The sequence below is a fragment of the Vespa velutina genome, chromosome 1, assembly GCF_912470025.1.
Source record: "Vespa velutina chromosome 1, iVesVel2.1, whole genome shotgun sequence".
Lineage (NCBI taxonomy): Eukaryota > Metazoa > Arthropoda > Insecta > Hymenoptera > Vespidae > Vespa > Vespa velutina.
In genome coordinates, this window is record NC_062188.1 from 13,838,209 (window position 1) to 13,853,895 (window position 15,687).

General features: G+C 36.5%; 1 protein-coding gene across 24 annotated transcripts in view; it reads left to right on the forward strand.

Moving 5' to 3' along the window:
* LOC124948123 overlaps positions 1-15,687 on the forward strand; it is a 309,114-nt gene that overhangs the window by 249,033 nt on the left and 44,394 nt on the right. For all 24 annotated transcript variants that reach the window (XM_047491390.1, XM_047491483.1, XM_047491335.1 and 21 more), the window contains one exon: positions 13,737-14,096. In XM_047491390.1, coding sequence (XP_047347346.1) covers positions 13,737-14,096 — 360 coding nt within the window. The remainder of the gene's footprint in view (positions 1-13,736; positions 14,097-15,687) is intronic.

The window sequence follows — 15,687 nt, forward strand, 5'->3', positions numbered from 1 at the left end:
CCCTTTACGGCGGTTTTCTCTACGAGCGAGAAGCACCGCAAAAGTCTTGTATCCCTTTCGTGCAGCTAAACTAATCGAGTTTCTCTGGCATCCCAACGGACAAAGTGCTCGACGAGAAGCTTTAATCAAAAGTGCTCCATATACCAACTGGTTACCGGTTATCGAGCTTACCGGCCGCTGTTTCTCGTAGATGTTACCTACCGCGATTGTCAGAGACAAACTGAGAAGGGAGAGGGAATAAGAGGCACAGGGACCGTTTGTACGGACACAATATCCTGAGCTTACGCGCGTTCTTCCGGCAAGGAGGAGATAGAGATGGGAGGGGGTGGAGGGAGGATACGAGGCGTATCGTTTCGAGGCCGAGTGTATGTTTTACCGTCTCGTGAACAACCATTTCCTACAACATGTACGTTGAGTTGGTATATTTACCCCGGAGGTTCCTGCTAGAGCGAACGACAAGAGAGACGAGAAGAGACCCTCAACGGAAACTTGTTAACCGTCGACAAGCTTAAGCCACTCGAAGGCTTCACCTTCCAATTTCGAGTCTTCGCCGTTTCGAGAAGGAAGGCGAAGCGAAAGCGTCTTCTATCCTCTTCTCTATTAGCAGCTTCTTCTTCTTCTTCTTCTTCTTCTTCTCCTTGTCCTTCTTCTTCGACTTTAACGCTCCCTCTCCTTCTCCACTTCTTCTTTCCACTTTCTCTCTCTCTCTCTCTCTCTCTCTCTCTCTCTCTCTCTTTCTCTCTCTCTCCTTCCCTATCTATTTCTTTCTCTCTCTTTCCGTTCTGCTGATCAAAGAATTCGCGGAAACGGAAATGCCTCTCGACGAAGACGAACTTTTCTTTTATAAATTTATGTCTAGGGACCCGATGACGTAATAGAGTAGATACGATGAAATAGAACCATACTACGGTAACAAGCAACAACAATTTCTAATAACATATATAAACGATATATGTGTGTGAATATATATTTTAAGAAAAAGATCGGAAAACATTCGTACATAGATTGTTTTTGTTTTCAGATAGAGTCGATGTCTTAATAAAATGTTTAGAAATGATAAAAGTTCAAGAAGGTTATTTGGAAATTTTACTACGTCAGATTCTATATGGAATATATATCGAACATATAGATAAGTTTATATCGACTAGTCATTGTATATATCCAGGTAGTTGCAGAAATGGTTTTACTCGGCTTCGAAAATCATTAATCATCTGTCGATCTTCCGATATTGCAGCTCTATCCATTCGTCCATCCATCGTTCCGCTGATTGCAACGTGTGCACGAGTTACATATCAGTCAGCTTGTCGCTCGTAGATATATATACGTGAGTAAGAGAGAAATATAGAGAGCTAACAAGAGTTATCGAAAGGAAAACGCAAAAGTTCTAAGAATTGAGATCGCCCGAAACCACGCTCTCAATTCGCTTCAAAACTTTGTTGAAAATATAAAGATTTTTAAATATAATGTTAATATTCTTTAATAATGTATGTATATAACCGTGTACGTAAATACAGAGTGCTTTGTTTGTTATAATCAATCTACATACATATATTCGATCCATATATTATTACGTTTATTATTTATAAAATTTCATTGAGATACTTTAAATTAAAGATATAGATATCGATGCAAACGTTAGCTTTAACGTAGAGATCTATAAATATAGAGAATATACGATTACAATTGTACACCCTATGTAGAATCCATAAATATGAAACCGGTGACGGCGGCTGAATCGAGAGTGCGCGCGTTCGTTTGATATACAGCTAATTAGAGATCGAAATCTGGATGGACTAGGAGATCAGCGAAACGAGCTCGTATAGCGAACGAACAAGAATGCCATTCTCATACTTGGTTGACTCATCTATCTACTAATTTCTATTCGCGACTTGTGTTTCTATTGGATTTGTGTTTCTATTCTTAAAATTATAATTGTGCAGGGCGTCACGGTTAACATGAAAAATGAGTTCATAGTGAGTGTCCGATTCTCTACTGTTCGTTTTTCCTCACATACTTAATGCACGTATCGTGATACTTTTATTAAAATATGCAAGTGCACTAGTGCGCTATCTGTGTGTGTGTTTATGTATATATATATATACACATATAACACACACACATATATATATATAATATGTATATATATACATATAAGAGTTTCTATATGGGTCAGAGGTACCGTATATACACGGTCGATTAGCAAAAGAGCTAATTGGAGATCCGAAAATTTTCGTTTATTTACGCAAACGAAACGTGTTCGCTCGCTCGAGCTCTTGCTCTTGCGAGTACTGGCGCATAGATCGATAAAACGATATTTATGTTTTGTTTGCTCTTCGTTCGCGAATAGCTGAGCGAAACGAGAACCGAATGTAAAATGCTATTTAACGTTATTCTCCTAACGAAAAATCTCGTGTTTCCATCGAAGAGAAAAAAGCGTAATGTGTATTCTCGCCGTGGAATCGGCTGGACTCTCGTCGAAAGCCTGTATATTCTCGTTGTATTTATTACGAGCGTTACGCGCCAACCGTGTTCGAAACGCGAAAGGGTGGTAGTTCTCTATTTTCGTCGTCGCGATATCTGCGAGAGTGTGTATGCGATAGAAACAGAGAAAAAGAGAAAGAAAAAAAGAAAGAGAGAGAGAGAGAGAGAGAGAAAGGAAGAGAATAAGAGAGAGAGAGACTTTCCGCATATTTTTTATTTGAAAAAATGGCGGAAAAAGAGGAAGAAAAACTGGGGTGTGGCTCATGCTCGATACGCGTTCGTTTGATATACAGCTAATTGGAGATTGGAATCTCCGAATGTGCGGCTTTTCTCGGTCGTGGCGCGTACAAAGTCCGCAGATAGAGCGCGTCGCATCCTCGGCAACCCTCCTGTATTCATTCCTCACCTCACCTCCTTCACCACTCTACTGCCTATGTGGGATTGGACACGTGCATTCACGTAAAACACGTCCCCATTCCGTGGGAACTCTTCGATGTCCGCGTACAAACGAGAAACGAAGAGAGAAAATGGAGTGGTTCGATCCTCCTGATCCAAGCAAACTATAACTAAACTGTTGGAGGAAATATAGCTCTATAAATTATATAATATCATCCGGTAGATGGGTCAGACGCGTCGTTCCAATGCTCATGTTAGCGTAATATGTTATATTTTTGCATATCACATCAACTACGTTCCTTCCCTTGTCTTCGTTTCCTCATGCTAGAGCATCTACATTCTTTTTCTTTATTTTTCTTCTCTTACTCCATTGCTTTTCTCTTTTCCAATGCCGTATATGAAAATAGTAAAGACCTGCTAGTCGTTGTCAGGAACGAAGCTTCGAATCCGATTTTCTAATGCATTTTCTTTCTTCCTTGTTCTCTTTCTTTCTCTTTCCCTTTTTTTTTTTTACAGCTCTATTCCAGTTACGATTTCTCGTAAATATATTGGGAAACGCTATCGCTGCCACAGATGCGATTGCTTGAAGTTAATAAGAAAGAGAGGGAGAGAAAAAGAAAGAAAAAGAGAGAAAGAAAGAGATGACTATGATTTAAAGAATCGTTCGAGCTGGTGAATTTAAAGAAACGTTTCATAGAGATAATTCTTTAACTTTCTGGAAGTAATGTACTAAATATTAATGTTCGAGCGTTATCGCAAGGGCAGATAGAATCCAAGCTGATTGGCCAAAGAGTGCCGTTTGAGTAAACGATTTTCTTCATTCGGACGGACGAATCGCGATTTCTTGGCACCGGATATTACTCGTAGAGAGCAAAAATATACCGCAAAAATATATCGTCGTTGATGCTCTTTCGCGTGAGAAAAGCTTTTCTCGCAAGTCGACCGTGTCACGATATTTTCCGTTTCTATCTTCTTGCCGCGCCGAATATTCGAGAACCGGCATTTGGTTTATTCAGTCAGAATACGAAATATTCAAAGTTGAATAATTGATATCATTCCGGGAGATCGAATAATTGATACTGTTTGACCAAATCTATCGGTCACCGTAGGATACATTTCCAGCTTTTTCTTTTCCATGAATTTATTTTAAAGAAACTTTATCATGATGGCGATTATCAAGGAATCAGACATCACCCTGCGATTAAAATCAATTTTATACAGGAGCTTGTTTTAATCAATCCACTTTAAATGAGTTCGTACCATTTCGATCGTACGATCGTAGCCTATATCACGTGAAAATTGATGATTATAGTCATTGGAGAGCACTCTACGTCACAAAGATAAAGTCCATTCAATCACTTCTCGGCATTAGTTACTGGTCCATCGATTGATATGATCTGATCAAAATGGAACACTCTATATATGATCTGGTAGTGTTCGCACGAGAAGCTTACGCGATAGCCTAATGCACAAATACGGAATACATAGTATGGATTAAAACGAAAATCTTAGAAATTCTTTCTTAATTCCTTCGTAATTTCTAATTATTGATTTAATAATTAACGAGGAAATTCTTAGACAATATAATTTATTAGAAAAATGTGCTGACGTACTCGTTAATTAGACCGAGCAATAAATGAATTCAATATAGCACTGTAACGTGAGGCTGTGTGCATATAGGAACAAGAGTAGTAAATAAGCCAATTATCCGATTATAACCATAGCCGAACTCTCGAGCAATTCTCAGAGCTACTACTAATGCTTTCAGACTAGTGCTTTCGAGAGATGTGTCGTTAGGATACACATTTGTCGTCACGGAATTATGTATGCATCACTCCTAGAGATGCGAAATAGTTGAAAAGCTAATGTAATCGCGCCAGCGAGTCTCGTGTTTCTTCCTTATTTCTGATCTTAAAACTTTTTCAATTATTTAATGTAGACTTGACTGTAAAAAAGACTGCCATATACGAATAAATCGAAATATTACAACGTCGATAATATCACTTTTTCTTTTTAAAAAATTCTTTTATTGTACTCTCAACTTTATTGTAAACGAATGAAAAAGTTCGTACATACATATTTTATATGCACTCGTACGTGTGTATACATGTACGTGTCTGTGTGTATGTATGCGTACGTGCGTGCGCGAGTAGTAGTAGTAGTAATAATAGTACATACATACATACGTATGTTTTATTCCTTTATTTCTTCTTTTTTTTTTTTTTTTTTTTTTTTTTTTTACGAAACGTAGAGTTTGATCTGGTTACTGCAATAACGCCGAGCCTCTCTGCAATTCGTTGAGTCAACGAAGCGTTCTGTACAACATAATCGGGTTATTATATTTTTCATATTTTATTATACTAGCCTATACGAACATATCTCATGCGTAGAGCAAAGCTCTACGTTATAGCGTTCCACGTGAAAGCTCTAGATACGCTTTCCATTCATTCGACGCGGCGTCGATCGCCTCGTTTTCGACATTCGCTGCTACAAACGCTCGCGGATTACTAAATGGAACCCTCAAAACGAATCGCTACGTTCGTATTTTATCAATTTTTACTATTCCCAATATTCATCCCTTATAAAAATATTGATTATTCATATCGTAATTTGGTACAACGATTATACTTGAAATTATTCCAACGTGTTATTGAACGAATAAGTTTGAGATGAAAAAAGGAAAATAAAATCAGACGGACTTTTTACTGTGAGTCTACGTTCGACAGGATATATTTTCAGACGTTAAATCCGATTTAAAAACTAGTTAACGATCTTTTTCGAGAATTTGTAAAGTTTTCGTTCTGGTAGCCGACCCAAGGTTGATACGGATAGTCCTTGCGAATAGGAGCAACCCGTAAAATCCGAAAACTACGAAAGTTTTGGCCGACCGGTTTTGCAGCTGGCCCAAGACCCTATCAGACTTTTCGTATTTCTCCTACCGGAAACCATACGACACGAACATGTTGTTCGTAATAGAAAATTTGTTTTTGAAATTCTCCTCGTTCCTGAGACGACGTAGCAGCTATTTCATACAGCCGTAAGCTGGCGTTTACGTTTAGTAATATATACAAATAATAAAGAATTATAGAATGTATAATCATCACAAAAAATTATTCGTTATAACGATTCTGTAGAAGTAGAAACATCCATAGTACATAATTCAAGTTGATAAAAATTAATATAAAAAAAATGCTTTCTTAGTAATATAGATAATAGTGAAACTGCTTTTAAATAAGCATAAACATCTTGTAAATTCGAAATTCAATTGCAACGAATCAGTTTCGAACGACAAGTTTCCAATGATATTGCAATTAGAGCTCTTTCATACGAGAAGATCAATCCGCATTGATCGATCGATCGATGCAACTTGTAAAACACATTTTAACATAGAATCGGCCACTTCGCTTTCATACAAGGCAACTATAGTTGACGAACTAGTCAACAGTCGCTTGCAGTCGTTCACTATCGCAACAAGTTGTTGAGATTCTAGTCGCACCGACTCGAGGTGAGGCATTACTTTCAATCATGCCATTTTCCCTCTCTGATACTAGACCACCGGTTGGTGAAACTATTAACCTTCAACTATCAGTCTTGCTTCAAAATACCGTACCGGAAACTGTTTCACTATCATCACGATAAAATGAAAAACAAGGGAAATGCGCAATCAATGAGATTAGTTACTCTTTTTAGTTTACACATCGATGATACAACATCGATGATACAATCGATACGATTGATCGTTTCTTGTGAAAGGGCTCTTAGATTAGGTCGAATGTAATGATACGTCTCGACATGTCACGACATTCTATACGGGAACGCCTCGTAAACTTAATTTAAGTAATTTTGTTCACTGTATCTATGATATCCAACCCTTTGTCGTTTACCTCTTTTTATCCTTGTCATTTCTTTTTTTGGTTTAAGCTCGTTAGTGTGCGAATGCAAGTGTCCGATAAAAAAAGAAAAATTTATAATCTTCTTTATCTACTTGCCTCTTTTGCCTTTCTTTGAATAGAAAAAGAATTGGAAGGGACAAAATGTCAAAGGCGCTTTCGCAAAACTTTGTTTCTTCTTTCCTGATAAACTTCAGATTTTTATAGATCACCTCCCGACGATTTTTGAGAAAAAGAGGATGAAAGAGAGAGAGAGAGAGAGAGAGAGAGAGAGAGAGAGAGAGGGAGAGAAACGAAGGTTATAGTCATTATTTTTTCCTTCCGTCTTTCTACATTCTTTTCTAGAGAAAATATTCTCTTTTAAATGAAGCCGATTACGAGAATTAACATTTTAGGTACGATCTTTTTTTGATTTTTAAAAAATTATACTGTATAGAAATAGATTAATTCGCTGATCAATGGTGATTTATAAAATTTATTTTAATCAATCATGAGATAATATTTTCATATTCTATTGATTCAATAAATTTGATACGTAAAAATAAAATGATAAAATTGGTTACTCGGCTTCTACCAAATCTCAAGTATTAAGAGAATGTTAAAAAGAGTGTTAATTGAGAATTACAAAACCATGAAAACTAAAGAAGGTGTAAAAATACCAATCGTATTTAATATAAAGGATACATTTACTAAGTTAGTTGCCAACTAAATGATTATCCACCATCGAAACATGACATTGTAACATACAGGAAAGGGTTAATGAAGAAATATCACAATCATCTCTTTCTGATTAAGTAAGTCCAATAGTATTTGTAAAAGGAAGAGTAATTCCGTGAAACTATACGTTGATTACAGAAAATTAATAATAAAAAGATCATTAAAGACCGGTATTCACTATCATTTATATTCATAGAAGATCAATTAGATTTGTTACAAAACGCGATATGTTTCAGTACTCTTAATTTCAAGGATAAATTCTTCCATGTACAAATGGAAAAAGGCAGTCAAAAATATTATAGTTCCGGACGAACATTATGAATTCTTACGAATTCTCTTTGATCTTTGTAACTTACCCTTAAGTATTTCAGAATACGTGAACGCTGTTTTTAAAGACTTGATCCGCGAACAAATAGTTTTTATGTATTTAGATAATCTAATAATATCTTCGATGGAATATGAAAATGATCTGAGAAAGCTTCAAATTGTTTTGAATGCTGCTTAGTGAAGCAGGAATACGAATAAATTGGGAACATTGTAGCTTATATTATAAAGTCGAATTTCTAGGATATATAATGGAAAACGAACAATTACGTTCATCTAAAGGTAAAACAGAAGCCATTAAAAAGTTTCCTGAGCCAACGAATACATGATAAGTGTATGTTGAAGTTTTCTTGAATTAAGAAGATACTTTAGAAGATTTATTCTTTATTACTCACTCATAACGAGATCTTTATCTAATTTGTTAAAGGCAGATAAAAAGTTCATGTTTGATGAAGAACAGAGAAATACCTTCGTTCATTTTATTGAACAATAATTGAACGAAGTATCTATATTAAAATTAATTTATATCGAGTGGAAGTGGGAAACAAAATTATTGCATAAAAGGTTTGAAGTCTAAGATATATGCGATAGACCTAAGTGCATTATTAAAAAAAAAGGAGAAAAAGGAACCTACCTATTTGTTTTGAGATACATGTGTGAATGACATGGATTGAGCGAGTGAGGATGATGGAATGTGTTTAGGGAACCGATGTGTGATAAAAGATGATATTGTTAAGAAACTGTTGCGAACGCATAAAAAACTTTGTACTTTTGTTTTTCTTTTTCTGTAATATAATTTAGTTTTCTTTTCAATAATATTATAAATAAAATCTGTTAATATTGAAACTACCACGCATCCTCACTTAAATCCTACATTATGTAGTAGAAGCCATAAATTAGAGATTATTTCAATTGTAAAAGTTTCGAAGAGATTTAAGATCTATTAAAAATATCATTCAAGATCATAACTGAATATCGTGCGTTTGTTCTGACAATGAGAAAAAAGAGATTTATGAGTACGACTGGTCAGATGAACTTTGCTCTTAAAAGAATTCGAATATACTATTGAGCCAAGAACATGATACATGTAGATGCGTTGAATCGTCAATTTTTGCTGTTTTGTTTGATTGTTGAAGAATGTGAAAATAGTTTAACAACGTATATAAAACGAGCACAATGTAGCGACAATGATTTGTATAAAGTTTTAAATCTTTTATAACAAAACGAAATCAAAGGATTTACTTTTCAAAGAAATCGACGACTACTTTAAATTGATAGTTCTAAAACCAATGTTTTTACAAATAATTCATAGACGAACGTGTCAAGGAGATTATTTTAATGTAAACAAAATCGAAGAACTTATCGAAAAATATTACTGAATCTTAAATTTAATGCTGAAAATAAAGAATATTGTCAGGAATCGTATCACATATATACTTACCGAGAAGAAAAGCGGGAAACAAAAAGGATATTTAAATTCCATAGATATAGATGACACTTGAAACTTGACATAAATCATTTAGACTATATGCGCATTATTGATCGACTAATTGCCTTTACTACTGAAATACATTGGATCAAACGTTTACACTACAACAACGAACGTTCGCACTACAACTAGGACCAAATATTGGCAAACGTAGTTTTCAAGGTGTCTAATCATTCAAAGTGTTCTCTCGGCAGACTGGGAGTGACAATGACAAGAGGAGGTTGATACTTTCTAATATCTTTAAGAAAGTATTTGAATATTCCTTTTATATTAATCCATTTAAATCCAAGTGCGGATATATCCGCGAGTCCGCGATTACTTATCGTTGTTTACGATGTATCAACTGTTTTAAAAAGTATAATTCTGTTATCATGTACTGCATTTACGACCAACTACGCGTGGTGATACGGGCCTATTATCAATTAAACATTGCTGATTTTTGAATACGGCACATTAAGTAGACGCATGATGCAAATGGGTTAAAAACAAAATGGACAATTAAATCGATTATATAAGTTTCACTTCTTACGTAGCGATCACGCACGTATTGTTTTTTATCAATAAAAGATGACAACTTCTGAGAATGGATATTAGAAGAACGATGAGTAAATGAATGTAAAATTATGTAAATAAATGACGAATATAAGATGAGAAAATACGAATAAAGGTATTATCTTCGTTTAAGGACACAGAAGAAAATTATTCAGAGATAGAAAATCGAAGAGTATAGAATTAAAGAATCAAAAAGCTAAAATGAAAAAAGTCTGATATATATACATATAAGAAGTATATTTTAAGTTCATTTTTATATTTAAATATATCTGTCAGACCAAACCAAGATCATATATTTTTGTTACAACCACTATCAATCACAATAAATAACCTACAAACGTAATATTTAAAAAACTAAAATAAAATCGTGTTGACATTGTAAACATTGAAAAAAAAGTATGACATACGGGAATGTAAACATTTCAGATTTTTTCGACTTCTTTCTCGATCAAAGTACAGAATTTTATTTACCAAATAACGTGTTCGATAAAAAATATTGACTCATGAAGGAGACGAAATATAAACGGGCGCAAAAGTTTTTCTTCTAGTTGTTTTCATTTTTCTGACTGAATTACTTCGATGGTGATGCATAAGATAACGGGTGACCAAGGTGATAAGGAGTTGCGCGTAACGCAATGAAAAGAAAATGGCAACGTCAAGAGAAATTTGAACGTATATCAAGTTCAAAGTAGAAAAAGTTAAGGTAAAGAGTGTTAGCTTTGAAGAAAGAAAAAACCTTCCTATCATCTCAGTTGTTGTCGTAGTAGAAAACAAGAAAGAAAGAAAAAATCGTGAGACGACGGCAATGGCGCCGTGCGGAAGATGGAAATAGCAAGAGAAGGAAAAACTTTCAAATGAAAATTGACGGACAGCCTAGAAAATATGTGCTGCGCAGGGAGATCTTAACACCTGCCTTCTTCGTAATAAGCCAACGTCGACCTTAATAACCTCAACCGCAACGTGTCTAACCGAATTAAAAGTATGAAAGAGAGATAGAAAGAGAGAGAGAGAGAGAGAAAGAAAGAGAGAGAGAGAGAGAGAGAGAGAGAGAATAGACTTAACTTAAAAGTAACTTAGTCGTTCGTAAAACGCAATTTTTCTTCGCATTCGTGTAGATAACCGTGATTTCGATTAATTTCATACGCGATAATAAATTAAAAAAATCTTCTCTTATCTCAAGAGAAATTCCGTTACGAGGAAGAAAAAGGAAGAAGGGGAATATTCGGATTTTCTTTCACAATTTTGCCTAATACCCGTTGTAAGTATAATTCTTTCGTTCTTATGAATGTACAATATATAGGTATACTAACATAAAGAGCTAATTTAATTAACACGCTCGAAAGGGTTAAGACACTCGTATGTATTAAAGTCAAAGATAAATAGCGAGGGTGGTATTAACTAAGGAGGAAACTAACGTAAGAAAACCAAGGTAACGGCCAATAGACAGGATAGAGAACGAAAGGGAGGAATTTTTTGTATGAGAGAAAAGCATACGCTTTCGTCGGCTGTGCTTACGTCAGAATAAGTACCAGCAGTGTGCGCGGTTCGTATGAAAAGCGCGACGAGTAAGAAAAGTGGGTCGAAGATGGAGCAGGAGTGAAAGAGAAGAAAGAGAGCCGAATGCCAGAGTGTTCGAGGGGACAGGGGGAGTCTGAGATGATAGACGAGAGAGCACACGAGGCGAGAGGAGATTCCTAGGTGAAAAATAATGCGATTCTCGCGTGTACGAGGAAAGATGTGTGAGGAAAGCGAATGCTTGGCTAGACTCGATGCGGCGGAGATGGTAAACGAAAGACGAAAGAGGATGGAGAAAAACGAGAGGAAAGACACGGAACCATTCCCCGGCATTTCTACTTTGTTCCTGGAAATGACGATTTGTCAGAGACGCTCGTCTTCCCCCGCGAAAGATAGCGCGAGACATCGGCGGTTACGTCGAGTCTCGTGAGAGGTAAGAGGATAAGGAGAAGGAGGACGAAGAGAAAAAGACACGCGATCGCCTCTTTGACAAATGCACGATCTTTCCGTGAGAGTTTGTCGGCGGAAGAATTTTCTCAACGCTTACGAATCATACGTTAAAATTCTCGGATAGGTAATTCGAAATTACTCCACGAGCTATGTGTGTTTAAAGGACTACGTCAAATTAGCTCACATCCACTGATCGATCTGCGCAAACGATTAATTAGTCTTGTTTTTATTTTATCACGGGCCAATAACCAGCGCAACCTCTACCTGCTCGATTATATCGGGGAAACGGCAAAAATTTATTTCCATCGTTCGTTTCCCGGTCGCGAAAATGAATATGCCTTCTCCCACATTTCATTATGGATTCGTCATTAATAATGCATAATCGGCGATAATTGTTACAAAACAAGGTCGAAGTGAAAATACGCTTTTTTAATTGGAGACAGAGAAGGAACACCTGTTTATCGTCGAACATTCACGTTTCAAATTGATTGATTTATGTTTAATCGTTATATGTTAATAAAATCGCCGCGAATTTTCATCGCTTCTACGTTAGCGTTTGGAATCGGGCTGATTAATTAAATTTTGTGCGAATTAACTATAGCGAGAAATTTTGGTTCTTTTAAAAAAGAAACTTAGTTAGAACGTACGCATAAAATTCAGTGATTTCCATCGACGATCTCGTCGCACTAATGCATAATCGAAAATAGATTGGAAAGGATCAATATGAATAGTCCAAATAATAACCTTACATGGAAATATAATTCGCGCATAATATTTCGTAAGAATCAATAAAAAGTTATCTCAATTTTAGAAGCGACGGTTATTTAAAAGAGTAAATATATAACGTTAATTCTCACATAGATTCTTGTTAATCATGTTGACGTAGTCCTTAACATTGAACTTTTTATCTTTGCTACTCTCACCTGTATCGAAGAAAAACAGAAAGAAACAATATCACTGCAATTCTTTTGAGCGAAGATTGAAAATTTAACTGCGGAAAGAAGAGGTAGAATGAGAAATTGGGGAGAAGGAAGGGGAATAGGAAATAACGACCGAGGGGAAACGTACGAGTAGTGGCATGTCCAGGAAACGAGTGGCCACTGATTACGACGATGACAAATGGCAACGTGGGAATTACAAAATGAAGGTTTAATAAGGTATGAGCCGGATCAGGCATAGTAGCAACTGCCTACCGCGCGCTCCCAGCAGTAATTAACAAATCCAATTTTAATCGGTAACCCAATCCGTGTTGTTACGCTGAGTACTCGTGAATTTTAGGTAACGCCCGATCGCTATGCCATCAAAGCGCAAGGTCATTCTTGCTAATTATTTGTTTTATTTATTTTTTATTTTGAACAACAAATGCATCCTTTTTACGAGCTCGTCGGTATCGATGGATTATCGAGGCAGATAATCCGATGTTACTTCCAAAGCGCTTAAGAAGCCATTAAAGAGGGAAAAAATAACAAGTCAAAAAAGAAAAGTCGATGGTTAACGATGAGAAAAAACAAAAAAGAAGAACAAAAGCGATTCGCTCGTTCGCTGCGAAAGAGGATTTTCGATGGATGCGTTACGAGCAACCCTTCGGTTTCAACGAAAAATTGCCAATAACGCTTGGAATCGCTCGGATAAAGGCGAGAGCTGCTTTCCCAGCCAATTCGCTTAACTCTAAAACCGAAAGCGAATAACGGTGTTAGTGTTGCTCTACGTATGTAAGTGTACATACATCTGTACAATACATGAAGAAAAAATAGCTATATATATGTGAAAAGAGACGAAACTGGATCTCTGGTTTTCCTTCTGTAGCACGCACGATATTCATCGACTAGGAAGGGAACGCGATTGGACGTCTAACGCCCTTTTGAATGAAACACATAAGCTTAATAACAATTCTTCAAAATATTTCATGTCTTTGTTCGCAGAGTGCGTCGTCTCCGGGTGCCAGTAACGATGGGCTTACGAAACAACAGCTCGAGCTCATTCAGCAAATCATGCAACAAACGCAGCAGCAACAACAACAGCAACAGCAACAACAACAGACGTCCGCACAGCAGCAACAGCAGCAACAACAGCAACAACAACAACAGCAACAACAACAACAGCAGCAGCAACAGCGGAACGGTTCGGCTACGACAACGAGCTCAACGCAAATCCAAAAGAGCCAAAAGCCATCAATCAAATCTAACGCGTCATCTGGCAGTCTTCTGAGTAATTCCGGAAGTACGAGCACGTCCAACAATGCGCGATCCAGCCCAAAGCCAAAAATTTGGAACCATTCACAGGTGAGTTTGCTTATTGTTGACATAGAAAGAAAAATAAAAGGAGAAATAAAATGTTTTATGATCTCGTTACTCGTCAGAAACTAAACTCAATGACTGAAAAATAACAAAAGCAGTTATTAATTTTTACGATCTCTATTGTTTAACGTAGAGTCCTCCAATGGAAAACTTAAATCATATCGTATCCAACAACTACAAAGCTTCTTTGACATGCAATTCATGTCGCGAAATGACGTTATACGCGTTACATTGTACATACCTCGACGAAGATTCGTAGAATTTAATGCGATTGCGGCAGCAAAATCCCATGGAAACGCGACAAACTGCCGCGCTACGCCCAGTTCAAAGCCTCCTCTATTACTTCTACTCTATCCTCCTTTCTATATCTATCCGTCTATCCATCCATCTATCTCGTGCTCTTTCACCGACGCGTATTCACTGCTCTCTATTCCAACTTCTACTTCGGTTTTCGAGAATTACGCTTTGAAAATATTTTCTCGTTCGATATCGGAAACATGGACATTGATCGCGAGCAGCGTACCAAGCTCGACTGTAATTTCATCGAACGGCCTGGCCGGATCTACATTAAAATGGCAGACCGTCGGCTTTTAAACGATCCACCCCAAATCCTAGTGATGGAATATTCGTGAGTAGGGATTAAAGTGTGCCGTCAGATTAGGTGACGTACTTCGAATCCAACCCTGCTTTCTTCTTCTCCCTCGAGTCCCTCATCCTTCTGTTCCTCTATTTTTCTGTCTCTTTCTCAATTTTTTCGTCTCTTAACCTTCGTAACGGATTATGGCAAATCCATTAAATAAGATCGTACGATTCGCTAATTGGTACTCGTTCCTCCTTTTCCTTCTTATCCAGTATCTCGCAACGTTTTACCCTCGTCGTTTCCGGATACTTTGACTCGATGGATGTAAAAATGATGACAAAAAATCCTTTGACGAAACCCTTCACGGTTCTATACTTTCTACTCAAAGGGCCCCTTCTGGTCCTTTGGAAGGATGTAAACCTTCGTATTCGATTTTAATAGGAATAGAGAAAACCTCTCGTTCGATCCAAATGCAACTGCACTCTTACTTCGTCTACATTCATCGTCTTTGCCGTTTTTTCTTGAGCGAAGATTTATGAAGTATCGAAATGAAGAAATACCTTTTATCTTCTCTATTTACGATTATCATAGAGATATTCTATATTACTATTGTTACTACATTATTATTATATATTAATATAATAATAATTTATTATTGTATATAAATAAAAATTCATTGATTAATATTAATAAAAGTTGCTCTTTTATCGATCGATCGGTCGATCAAACAAATATTGACTTTATGAAGACGACTGTATAATGCTTATGTAATATTGACTTATTGACTCAAGAAATTCATCAAATGTGTCAGTCGAGTCCTACGGTTTGATGATCGTATCGACCGAATAATTGTTATCGAATATGCCACGTTCTCACGATAAACTGTTTGTTCTCCATACTGACCTGCGTTACGCGAAATGGACGCTATCTCGTGGATTTCATTAATTAAAGCATCAATCGGTCGTTATTACGATGGGAATATGTCTGAAGCAAACA